This window comes from Castor canadensis, chromosome 7 (genome assembly GCF_047511655.1).
Source record: "Castor canadensis chromosome 7, mCasCan1.hap1v2, whole genome shotgun sequence".
Lineage (NCBI taxonomy): Eukaryota > Metazoa > Chordata > Mammalia > Rodentia > Castoridae > Castor > Castor canadensis.
This window is the reverse complement of record NC_133392.1, coordinates 153,258,964-153,272,095: the sequence shown is the minus strand read 5'-3', so window position 1 is coordinate 153,272,095 and position 13,132 is coordinate 153,258,964. Positions and strand designations below refer to the sequence as shown.

Here is a 13,132-nt window from a genome sequence, read left to right as displayed (position 1 = left end):
GGAGTTGAAAAGAAAGTTTCTTTGAACTTCATCTTAGAGAGGAATTACTTTCTTTCTTAGGTTGCAGTCAGAAAGTGCGGAATAGGGTGCCTGCCAAAAACAGATTTCACACCTGTTTTTTTTTAAGAGGAAAAAGGGAATTCCCTGCATTTGAAAAGAAGCAGGGCTGGGAGCATAGCTCAGTGGTAAGGCACTGTCCTAGCATGGTGCCCTATCACTGTGAATAAACAAATTCACTTAATGATAGCTATGGAGAACAGAATCATACCAAGTTTACTATTACTAAAAGAAAGGAGAAGTCAACTATTGAAAAACTACTGTTAACAGTGACATCACTGTTAGGCTTGATGGATTCCAAGACTCAGAGTCTGTTCGTTCGTAAGATGGTCTTAGATTAGGGCTGGGGATGTAGATCAATGGGAGAGAACTTGCCTAGTGTGCTCAAGGCCCTGGGTTTGGTCCTAGCACCAAAAAGAAAGAGTTCTGAGTCAACTTCCACTGCCTATGACAGTAGTAACAACATTTTTTGCCATGTTGAGGAAGGCTGTACCATTGTTTACATGTGACCTGTTGAACTGCAGATGTATTTCCTGTCTGGGGCTCATGCTTTCTTTTTTTTCCTCCCATTCAGATGGTTTGGCGATAGTGATCTTGGTTGGAATCATAGCTGGGGTCTTGTTAACCATTGGCTTCATCGGCGGGACCATCATTGTAGTTATGAGGAAAATTTCAGGAAGATTCTCGTAAGTAAATTCTTGTACCCAGCCAGGCACTGGTGGCTCACGCCTGGGAAGCTGAGATCAGAAAGATCACAGTTGAGGCCAACCCAGCAAATAGTTCTCAAGATGCCGTCTCCAAAATAACCTGAGTAAAACAGCCTGGAGGTGTGACTCAAGCGGTAGAGCGCCTGCTTTGCAAATGTGAAGGCCCGAGTTCAAATACCCAGTCTTCAAAAAAAGGAAGAGAAGGAGGGAGAGAGAGAGAAAAAGAGAAAGAGAAAGGGAAGGAAGGAGGAAGGAAGGAAGACTTACAGCCTTGTCATGTTATAGGTGAATGAAGCTGACCTTCCCAAAGCCCAAACCTTTGTAATAGGTTCCCCACCATAAAGATCATGTTTAAAACCCATTTTCTCCACAAATACATACCTGAAATTTCCCCAGAAGAACCAACGTCTACTTGGATTTCTAAACATAGAAAGGCAGAGCCAGAGATGACTCTTAAATTGACCTGGATTGAGATCTGTCCAGGTTTGATCTCTTGTCTTAATTTTCTAACTAAACTTTAGTTTTAACTTGAGACCTAATCTTCCCCCAACACCAACCCCACCTTCAGCCATCAGAGGCAGATGGCTTCTGGAAAAGCATTTGCCACAGCACTGAGCCCCCATTCTAATGAGGAATTCCACTGCAGAGGGTGGGAAGGGACTTTTTCATCTAGATCCCTCCATCCATGCCTGCCCTTCACAACATCATCACATCCTCTTAGCGTTGACTATTGATGAGGGGAAGTATTCAGTTCAGTGCAGTGACTAATAATAAATCCCAGACACTTGGGAAGTAGGGATCCAAAGGATCAAGGTTCAAGGCCAAATGGGGCAAAAAGTTAGCAAGACCCCATCTCAATCAATAAACCAGGTGTTAGTGTGCCTCTGTCATTCCAGCTACATGGGTAGCATAGGTAGGAGGATGTCTTCCAAGGCCAGCCAGGGCCAAAATAGGGACCCCCTACCTGAAAAATAAACTAAAGCAAAAAGGAATGGGGGTGTGGCTCAAGTGGTAGAGCACCTACCTAGCAAGTGCAAGGCCCTGAATTCAAATCCCAGTACCACAAAGAAAAAAAGAATTCAGAGCATTCAAATTCATGCCAGAGGAAAGAAAATCTTCTTTTAGTTCTTTTAGGCTGATACTAAGTGCTGGAGCAGGAGGGAAAGGACCAGTGATGTACAGCGGGGAGTTGCAGGGCACAATTGATACAGCTGCAGATGGACCATGTTTGAAAATGCCTAGGCATCTGACCCTGGCTGGCTGTGTGAGGACAGGTATGAAGGAGGAATGAGTGGGGAGAGGAGAAGGGAGCCAGGTTCCAATTAGAAGACAGAGAAAGGACAATAGGGACAGTGCCTCATGGGGTTGCTATTCACAGTGCCAGGAAAAAGGCAATAGTCCCCTTTCTTTGTTTTCACAGGCCATAAAGAGCTGAAGGAGAATTGTCCCTCTGCCAACACGTGGGAAAACATGTCTGACTCCCCAACCCCTATCCCCAAGCTTGTGGGAGAAGATGACCTGTGGACTGCTCATCCACCCCACACAAAACCCAGCGATTCTTCCACTTGCCAGAAGTAGGCAAAGGAAAATAATTCACAAGATTTGGCTTCTCCAAGCATTTGCCTTTCGAACATTTTGTTAAACATAAATTTGATGATAGATGATTTAAAAGACACGACGTAGAAACTGGAGCAAAACTATGCAAACTAATTTGTAACCAAGACAGTATCATTCGATTGGTTTAGACTGTAATCACATCCTCGTTCTGGCCGTTCTGTTATTGTTAAAAGGCAAAGGAGTCTGAAAGTGTTTATACCCATGGAGTCCTTGGATCCAGTGCAACATCGGTAAAAGGCCCAGGCATTTTGCAATTGCTGATCTGTTGAAATGTACACATTCCAGTCTAGTTTGATTTATTTTACAAAGCCTGATGGCAGCATCCATTTTGGATCATAAACAGGAAGTCTATACTTGGGGAAGGTACTTTGTTTATCATCACAAGGTCACCAAGCAACCTCTAGGCCAGGGATGACTTGATACTCCAAGGTTTGTTCCGCCTGGCTCTTTCTGCTTCCCTGAGACATGGGAAGCCTGAGTTAAAGGATGGGTGGTCTTCTCTCTTCCCTGTGATGTAAATCCTTCAATATGGCTGCTTTATTCTATGAAGTTCTCATCCACAGATGACAAGGAACCTGTAGGACACCCCATGATGCTAGAAGCTCAACTGTTCTAGAACCAAGAACCACCCTTGGTCCTCAAGCATAAAGAAGCCCTAAGTGTGCCTCTGATGTGGGAAACCGTACCTGCCAGTTTTTTTCTAACTTTTACTTTCTGCCTCTGGAGGAAAGACAGAGAGAGAAAAATAATCTTGCAATACTAATTTTATTAAAACAGTTGGGTTTAAAGACCTGATTTGAGAATAAAAGATATTCCCCATCTTCATGTCTTATCACCTGTTTCCACGGGGCCATATTGAAAGGATCAAAATAAAGGAGCCAAAGGGACCGTTCTGTCCACACTGTCCAACTCAGCACTTCTCTTCCTGTAGACACGAGTTTTTACACTGACCAGATGCTCTGCATGATTGTAGTTGTGCAATCCTGACATCCTCTAGCCCATGAGAGTTCATAAAACAGGAAAAAGTAAACCGTCCATCAGACACACAATCCATTCCTCCTGGGGTTTTTTGCTGCATCAGGGGGATGTTATTTTAAACAGTGCATCTGCATGTTCTCTCAATCCAGATAGTCCACTTTTACATCAGCTGATGGAGGGGAGTGAGTAAGAGGAGCCATATGAATTTTAATAGCTTTCAGTTTTATCATCCAGATCCCTGAATAATGACCATTTCTTCATTCCTATCCTTTCTCTTTCCTGATGCCCCCTTCTCTGTGAAAGATTAAGAGTCCACCCCCAAGTCATACACTGGACTCAGTGCCTGCTGGGACAGGGCTGTGGTTTCTTGGTCATACCTGTGATTGTATTCAATGCAGTGTAGACATGTTCTCAAATAAAACAGATGATGGTATACAAGCATGAGTCAGACCTTTGATTAGAGATCCCCACTGAGTCTGGGTCATACTTCAATGTAACTCCCAGAGTATCTGCCTGTTGGCCTGACTAAGAGGAAATTCTTGGTGCTTGTTGGATGTCCACCCACGGAAAAGAAATGCAACCATGCCTTTCACCTGGATCTCTGCCCAAGTAGAGGGTCAAACGTCAAGGGGACAAGTAGGGTGGAAGACAGATGGCAGCTTGGGGTTTCTTTTGCCCTCTTTTATCCCAAAGGTTTAGTAAGGTTTTGCCTGTCCCTTATTTCTCTGTGCTGTGGGGAGAACCCAAGTGAGGGAAGACCTTCATCCTGCACCTGCTGGTCAAGTGCTCCCTAGGGACCAGATGTCAGGTATGGAGAGCTTGCTGCCAAGAACAGGAGGCAATAATCCGAGGAGGAGGCTCCACTGCCAACCATCCTGGGCAGCAGTTCCTCACTCCAGAACCCCCATTGCTGGGATGTCCCACCATTTCCTGCTGGTCCTGATGCTGCTTGGAGTCTGCTGTGGATTGGGGCAGCGGGGAGTAGTCCCTTACTGTCTGGGATCTGCTCCAGCCACTGCCACCCCCACTGCTCCGTGGGGATTCTGTGGCTACACCCTGGGTCCACTCCTGCAGCCCCATCCCCACTTGAAAAGCTTGGGTGTCAGCAGCAGTTAGCATCCTGTCTCCCTCAAAACACAGTTGAGTGTCCTTCATCTGGAATGCCTGGGACCTGAGGGTTTCAGATTCCAGATTGCTGCTCAGATTTTAGAATATTTGCATAGGGTTTACCAGTGGGGGCATCCCTAGTCCAAAAATCCGATATCCAAAATGCTCCAAAATCCAAAACTAAGCATTAGTTGACTTTCAGAATGTTTTGCGTTTTGGTGCATTCCAGATTTTTGGACTAGGGATGCTCAATCTGTAAGTCAGGAATTGGTTAAATCAGGATTACTAAATTTTCCAGCCATCAGGATTTCTGGGTGCCAGGTTCACTTGAAAAGACCCAGTTGCAGTCTATTCATGGCTCCTGTCAGCTGGAACTCCTCAGCAAGTCACTCAACCTCTTTGTGCTTCTTTATAAGAACTTCTAGAGACTTCAGAAAGCTTCCTTTCTCTAGCAGAAAACCAACCATGCCTGCTAGTGCCATAACCTGAAAGAGAAAATGTCCTCTGATAGGTCAAGTGTACATTTAGCTTCCTTACGCCCATATACCCCAAGGAGAGGACTGGATATTGACAGAACCGCCAAGGGTGCTGGAAGTTTAAGGAAGCAACTCTATCCACTCCGCCATGGAGGACATGTGGGGAGCAGGTAGTGCTGGAGTCAACCATCAGAACTCTATTAGAGCCTTGTTTTGTCAGCTTCCAACACTCCAGTGGCTGAAGCAGGAAGATCATGGGTTCAACACCAGCCAGTGCCACATAGCCCCTGTCTCAAGAAGAATAAATTAATTGACTAAAGCCATGTTTTTATCTCCTATTTCTAAGAGAATGAGTTGGAAATCAGGGCTTCAATCTGCCCAAAAGGATCAGCTTTAAGAGACAGAGAAAAAACAAGTAACTAATCTTTCATGGACTCCATCTTAGTTAGTTCATATTTGTTTAGTATTCAGGGCACAGGGTTGATTGTGGCAAATTTTTCAGTACGGGGTGATCTATATTTTGATATTAAAAGTTTTTGTTTTGTTTTGTTTTTGCTAATTAAAGGGTCAGTGAAAAGTAGAATAAGTATTTCCCCGAGGTGTGGCTGGATGTTACCACTGTGTTAGAAACGCAGAACTGCACACTTGTGGCGTGTGCTGGAGGACTTGTTCCCTGAAACTTTGCATGTTCCATTGTCCTTTCTGAAGTTTAAAATCAGGTTAGAATGCATAGTAGATCCTGTTTTTAAATTCAACAAGTGTAAATGTCCAGCCATCAATACAGAATAAATTTAAAATCTTGGGGTAGAAAACTGTCCCATTGGTATAAAGAATGTGAATTTTGTCCATGGGCCCAGGTCATGTGTGGCCCGCACAGGCAAAGTGCTGCTCAAACCCAGTGAACGCTATGCCCAGCATTTTTGCCCTCTCGGGGGTCATCGCAGTAGACATAAGGTAGAGTTCTGTGTGGTCTATTTCTGCTCCCAAGGGCCCCAGCCTATAGCACACATGGTCCTGCATGCAATCCTGAGAACTTTTTCCCTCCATTTTTTTTTCTTTCTTCCTTTATTTTTGGTGGTAATGGGGCTTGAACTTAAGACCTTGTTCCTACCACTTGAGCTACAACTCCAGCCTCCATTTTTTTCCTTCCTAGATTTATGATTGTTTATAACTTCCCACTGATGCAAATCTTAAGAAAAGAGTCACATGCCAGAGGCATAGAGGAATGCCAGCAAATGTTTCTGAAATTATAGTTACCCACTGGATGCTACTGAGATAATAAAAAGATCTGAAATGTGTGTTTGAATCACTAAAAACACCTCAGGATGGTGTAAGAATGTTCTAACTGAAAAGGAATGTGCAAAGGACCTTTGCTAATCACTCATGCCCTTCCATGAACACCCATAGGTGAGTGAGGCTGGAGCACGGACAGCACAGGGTTAGCTGGGAAGGGAGTATACGGTACCATGTTTGTTCAGAAAGATCCAGAAACAAAAGACACTCATTTGAGTGGATAGTGCTGAAGAACTTCTGTGGAACAGAAATAATCAATTCATCCCACAAACTTTTATTGTCAGATCCATCCTGGGTGCTGGAGATATGTAGCAGATGAAACCAACACATCCACCTAGTGGAGCTTCCATTCTCTTGTGGGAGGCAGAGTGGATGCAAAAAATCCATTCCAGAGTGTGTGGACCACTCAAGGGAGGTAGTGGGGGAGAGAAGAGCAGGGTTAGAGGCTCTGGTGGTGAAGGCCCCACTGAGATTTGAGCAATGTTCTTAGGAGTGAGCCAAACAGGCATAAGGAGAGAAAGGGAACACGAAAGGCCTGAGGAAGGGCATGTGTTAGGGAACTCCAGAAAGCTCTGTCACTAGAGCAGAGTGGGCACCAGGGAGAGTAGAAGTAAGAGCACTGGGAAAAAGGGCTGGCGGGGTGGCTCAAATGACAGAGCGTCTGCTGCCTAGCAAACATGAGTCCCTGAGTTCAAACTCCAGTACCACCAAAACAAAAAGCACTGGGAAAAATGGTGAAAGAAAACACCACAGCACAGTTGTCATCAGCTTGAAAGTAAATAGTCAATGTAGGAATGTTTAGGGCCTATCTGCAATCAGGGCATCTGCTCAGTAAGTAGCAGCAATGATACCGGTAGTCACTGTTCACTTACTATTTCAGCCTCATTTACCCTCACACCTTCCCAGTGAGGCACGCAGGACTGAATTATCCTCCTCACAGATGAAGAAACTGAGGTCCAGACAGTTGCCTAAACCTCCAAGCTATGCAATGCTAAGAGCACACAGATTGCAGGCCTCTAGACTTGATTTACTCTCTCGTCCTTTGCCGTCTCACTCCATGTGCTATCAATGGCAGCAAGTTCCCCGTGAGTTCAACAGCAGTGCATTTTGAAGACATAATTTTTTCAGCAGTGGAAAAATAGGGAACCTATTTTTAATTGTGAAATATTTAAAACATATAGACAAGCACAGAGTAATAGCAACAACCTGCTGTAGCACATCCTAACACTTCCTGACATTTTCTGGAGACTTTTGTTTGAGAAATAAGAGTTTTCATATACTGTCCCTTGGGTACCCTTCTGATGGAAATTCTTTCCTTATCTTCATCCCAGAGGACCATCCCAGATGCAACCCATCCTGAAACATGCATGTTTCTGTGCTAGTCTTATTTCATGTGTGTGTACCTATAACTAAGGTACAGCACTGCTGCACGGGTTTTTTTTTCACCTTTGCAGTTCATGGAACCATCCATCCTCCAGCAGCCTCTCTCGTCATCCACGTTCTGTCTGTGCTGATCCACAACTCTGATGTGCTGGGAATGGGGTATGAAGCAGAATTCATGACTACACCAGCATCCTTGTCCTGCAAAAGGATGTTTCTAAATTTTTTAAGCCAGATAATGTCATGATAAATGGGGTCATAATGAAAGAATTTCATTTTTCTAGAGAGCAGGATTTTGTCCCCCTAGGAAAATAAAAGTGAGTTTATGTTTTGGATATTTAAATACTCAGAATTGACTAGGAATTACTCGACATCTTTCTTGTAAGCTTGACACTCATCATAAGAAGAATTTTAATGGCCATAGTTCATGACGATCCTCTTGACTCTACCCATCTGTTTTCCTTCAGATGAATACCTGGCCTGACTTATGAACACATTTGCAGAAAACAAGCTTATGATTTCATTTCAGAATGATAGAAATGCCTCAGCTACATTCCATAAAAATATATTTGGAGCTAGTTAATTATTTCTAATAAAAAAACAACGTAGTGAATTTAAGATTGGCATTTGTTTTTAAAATACAAGGTGAATCATCAAAGAATAAATAGAAGAGATTTTCTTTCTGTGGTCATTTTGCTTTGATTTTTGGCTCATTTGTTTTTGTTGAGACAGGATCTCACCACATAGCCCAAACTCGAGATCCTCCTGCCTCAGCCTCCTGAATAATGGGATTACAGGCATGTGCCACCACACCCAGCTGAGATTTCCTTAATGAATAGTGGTTTAAAACTTAAAGCCAGCCTGAGCAAATAGTTCCACAAATCCCCTATCTTGAAAACCCCTTCACAAAAATAGGGCTAGCAGAGTGGCTCAAGGTGAAGGCCTGGAGTTCAAGCTCCAGTACCACAAAAAAAAAAACCCAAAACTTAAAGATGAGAAATTGGCTTCTGGGAGGTACCCTTCTGGTGACCAGAGTCCAAAAGGCATATGAAGAAGATGTCAAAAATGGAAAGATTTCATACCTTCTCCAAAATGAAAAAGAAGAGCTAGGTAGGTCAACACTTCTTATCTTTGAAATAAGGAGTAGGCTTGATGTGCATGGGGACTTTCAGCACATCTCACCTCTGTCCACCTACAGGCGGTTTAACAGTGACTCCCAGAAAATACGTTCAAGTCTCCATGAAGGTGACCTTATTTGGAAAAAGAGTGTTAGCAGATACACTTGAGTTAAGGATCTCAGGGATGAGAGCATCTTGGATTAACTGAATAGACCCTAAATCCAATCACAAGTGTTCTGAGGCTGGACACTGGTGGCTCACACCTGTAATCCTAGCTACTTGGGAGGCTGAAATCTGGAGGATCACAGTTCAAGGCCAACCAGGAAAAATACTTTTCAACACCCCATCTCCAAAATAACCAGAGCAAAATGAACTGAAGATGTGGTTCCCACTTTACAAGTGGGAAAGCCCTGAGTTCAAACCCTAGAGCCACCAAAGTTTAAACAAGTGTCTGAAAAGAGAAGACAAGCAGAAGAGGAGAGATACCAAGCTATGTAAAATCAGATGCAAAGTCATGAGGGATTCTGCCACAAGCCAACAACAGCCTGGAGCCATCAGAAGCTGGAAGAGGCTGGAAGTCTCCGTGAGAGCCTTCAGAGGGAGATGGTCCTACCCACGCCTTGATTTCACACTTATGGCCTGCCTCCAGTACTATGATTGAACAAATTCCTGTTGTTTTTAAGCCACCCACTGTGTAGTCACTTGTCCTACCTGCCATAGGAAATTACTGCACCCTCCGAATAACTCATCTTCAGAGTAGCTCCCTACTACCCATACAGCCCATCACAGATGGAAGGCAACCCTGACCTCTTTCCCTTTGAGCCATTGCCTTGAGCTTTCCAAACAATGGATTGGCAGCCACCATGCTTCCTTTGTGACAGACAGATGTTACTAGACCTTCCCGTACTGTCATTCCAATTTGTCACTCATGTTGAAGGAATCCATGGTGAAAGAAATATGGCCTAGAACAATAGGCAGAGCCAAGCCCAGTGGGGAGAGTGGAACACAAAGGTAGACCAAACTGCCAGTTCCTGTGCTGGGCATGGTGACTAAACCTAACTGAAACACCTTCCTTGCTCAACATTCAGCTCGTGTGGTCAGAAACACTGATGAAAATAAAATCCCAGTGTCTAGCTAAGAGCAATCGCCAAACACTGTGTCAGGTAGGCACTGTGCCCCAAGGGTTAGCAATAAGATGACATTATTCTAAGAATTTATAAGGCATGCCAATAAAAATAATCCTTTGTGTCTTTGGCTATAAAAGAAGATTCTGAGGGTCTGGGAACATTCTTCATTCATAGAGCTCCAATGCAATCAGCTTCCAAGAGGGATAGTGTTTTCACACTGCTGTCAGGAAGCCAAACACACAGTGACACGACAGCTGGGATGGCGCTGGCAAAATTAAGGACCTCTTTGCACCTTTCCACCTCCTCTTTGTCCACTCCTGATCCCAGGCCCCTGGTCCTTGCCCCATTGCCAAGAGCTTGCCCTCTGCAGGCTGCCAAAGGATCTCTAAGGGGAAAGAGCATGGAGTCGACAGTGTTGAGTCAAGTGTGGCAGGTGGGTGTGGTCCCCCTGTGCCACATGTCCTGTCTGTTTCTTTGTGAAATAGAAATAATGTCACAATCCAGTCCAGCTCAGAAGAGGCACCTAGAGTGAGTAGCTAGTACTCAGGAAAGTGTTTTATAAAGCAATACACAATCACAATAGGAGTGCCTGTCTGTGGCAGCCCTCACGTCTAGGCACTGCACTTAGGTCTCTCTCTTTCTCTCTCTCTCTCTCTCTCTCTCTCTCTCTCTCTCTCTCTCTCTCCTCTCTCTCTCAACCTCCTTTTCCTTCTCTTACCTTCTCTCTCCCCTCACTGTTTTTCTCCTCCATTTTCTTCTCCTTCTCTCTCTCTCTCTCTCTCTCCTCTCTCTCTTTTCAGGCTGACCTTGTGTAACCACAGAGGCAGAGCTGAGAGGGTCCCTGTCGCAAGCCAAGGCATGGCAGCAGCCAGCAGGAGCTGGAAGAGACAAGTAATAGACTCTCCCCTAGAGCCTTGGGAATTGCTGCAGCCCTGAAAAACCAGATTTCACGCTTCCAGCCTCCAGAACCATAAAAGAATCAATTACTCTTATTTGGGGCCACCCAGTTTGTGGCACCTTGTTATAGCAGCCATAAGAGACTGGAACATTGGGCCAATGTACGTCAGCCTCCTGAGCTGGATCCTATGCCTTTGGTATGTCCACCTAGAACTGATGGCGGAGGTTGGATCCATCTCTTTGTTGTTTTGTTTTGAGATAGGATTTCATTGTGTACCCAAGGCAGGCCTCAAACTCCAAATCCTCCTGACTCTACCTCCTGAGTGCTGGGATTATAGGCTGCACCACTGTGCCCAGTCAGATCCATCTTTGAATAGCCCCCAAATCATCCTGCAGTGGACTGTCTAAACGCAACCAACCATCTTGGCGTGACATCCAAGCCTCTGGCTATATAGCCTGCTGTCTCTCTCCACAGGAAAGGTATGACAATTTATAGGGGGAACTCTGCTCACCAGATCCCCTTGGATCCAGGCCATCCCCAGTGATCCAAACCCACAATCAGCATCTGTTAACCCCAGCCCACCTCCAAGGGAGTCAATCTGTGGCTAAGGGAAGGTTTACTGGGTGAGCAATGAGATGGGGAGGGAGCACAGAGCCTGGGGGCCATAAGAAGAAGGAGAAGTGACAAGGATCTAAATCACCAGCTGTGCCACCACCCAACTCAGCCCCAGCCTGCTCATAAACAAACGTGTCACCCAAGCTGTGGTCTCTTGCTGTATCTGTGGATTTAGGAGTCAGACCAAGCCCACAGACCCTGTGGGCCACAAGCAGCTGGCTGAATGTACAGAGGTTTCCATTCAACCTCCTTGCTTACAAGTTCTCCATGTCACAGAGAGTGACAGTTAGAACCTCCCCAGATTGCATTTGAGGGTATTTTAATAGACCAGCCTCTGTCTCTACTTCATCCAGTATTCCAAGTCAGGGGACTTCATGGCCACCACTTCTGCCTGGAGGTTTTCAGTCACACTTCCTGAGTGTCCTGCTCTTGAAGTGGAAGGTGGCTGGGGTAAGAGGGCTGATGGCTTTATGTTTACCTTTGGTTTTGATTCAGTGCTAGGGATTGAACCAGGATCTCACGTATGCCAGCTAAGCATTCTACTACTGAAGCCCTCGCAGCCTCAGACCTGGTGTTTTTTAATGAACCGCAGAAGTCCTCTGACACGTTTAGAACCCCAGTCCTCTGCAGTTCTGTGTTTGTTTGTTTGTTTGTTTCAAACTGGTTGCACTGGAGTTTGAACTCAGGTCTTCACACGTGTCAGGCAGGTGCTGTACCACTTGAGCCATGCCTCCAACCCTTTTTGCTCTGGTTATTTTGGAGATAAGGTCTTACTTTTTGCCCTGCAATCCTCTTATTTTACACTTCCTGCAGTTGCTGGGATGACAGGCGCGCACCCCCTCACCCAGATTTTCTTCCATTGAAATGGGTTCTTGATAGCTTTTTTTCCTGACTGGGCAGAGACCTCTGCCCTCTTGATCTCAGCCTTACACATAGCTTGGGATGACAGGTGCACACCACTGGGCCCAGCTATAGATTGAGATGAGGTCTCACAAATTATTTGCCTGGACTGGCTTCGAAACTCGATCCTCCTAATGTCAACCTCCCAAGTACCTAGGATAACAGGCATATGCCACCAACCCCCAGCTTCCTCTTCTTGACACCAAAACGTAGTGACTGAATCTTCAGACGCCTTGATATGGGAAGCCTGGGAAGACAAAGATCTTCTGCAGAGAAAGCTTAAGACTTCTAGGATCACATTATACTAACTGGAAGATTCTCTGCCAGCTGCCACCATGGACCACAGTTCAAGCAAGAAAGCTGGAGAACAATTGGGGCTTGGAATAAATGGTCTCCAATGCTCTTTCCTGTGTTAAAATTCTCATTGGTTGACCTTGAGCTCCAGGAATAATGGAAGCAGATGAAAATGATCCTAAATTAGAGGGTGGGCTTCCCGTGGGCATGACAGAAGCTATCTGTGTTGGGAAAGCCAACAACGTGACAAGTTTCCAGAAGGACTTAGATGATCACCCCATTGATTTTCTTTTACCTTTTTTTTTTAACGGTCCTGAGGTCTGAACAACTCAGGACCTCATGCTTGCAAGGCAGGCACTCTTACCACTGGAGTCACTCTGCCAGCACTTTGACTTTTCTTTTCAGTCACCCTGTCCTTCATGAACATATTTTTATGCCTGTTACAACTCCAGATCCTGGGTGAGCACAGAGACAAATACGAGTGGGACAAAACCCTGGGCCTCAGCTTCTTCCTTCTCCGTGTCCTGAAGCTTCACCCCATACCTCTTGGATCCCTGCTGCCTTG

General features: G+C 45.1%; 1 protein-coding gene across 2 annotated transcripts in view; it reads left to right on the top strand.

Annotated features, from left to right (window-relative positions):
* The window catches only part of Pdpn (podoplanin), a 30,957-nt gene extending 27,160 nt beyond the window's left edge, over window positions 1-3,797 (top strand). For both annotated transcript variants that reach the window (XM_074081305.1, XM_020187908.2), the window contains 2 exons: window positions 632-743; window positions 2,185-3,797. In XM_074081305.1, the coding sequence (XP_073937406.1) occupies window positions 632-743; window positions 2,185-2,191 (119 nt within the window). In that variant the 3' untranslated portion in view covers window positions 2,192-3,797. The remainder of the gene's footprint in view (window positions 1-631; window positions 744-2,184) is intronic.
* The last annotated feature ends 9,335 nt before the right edge of the window (window positions 3,798-13,132 follow it).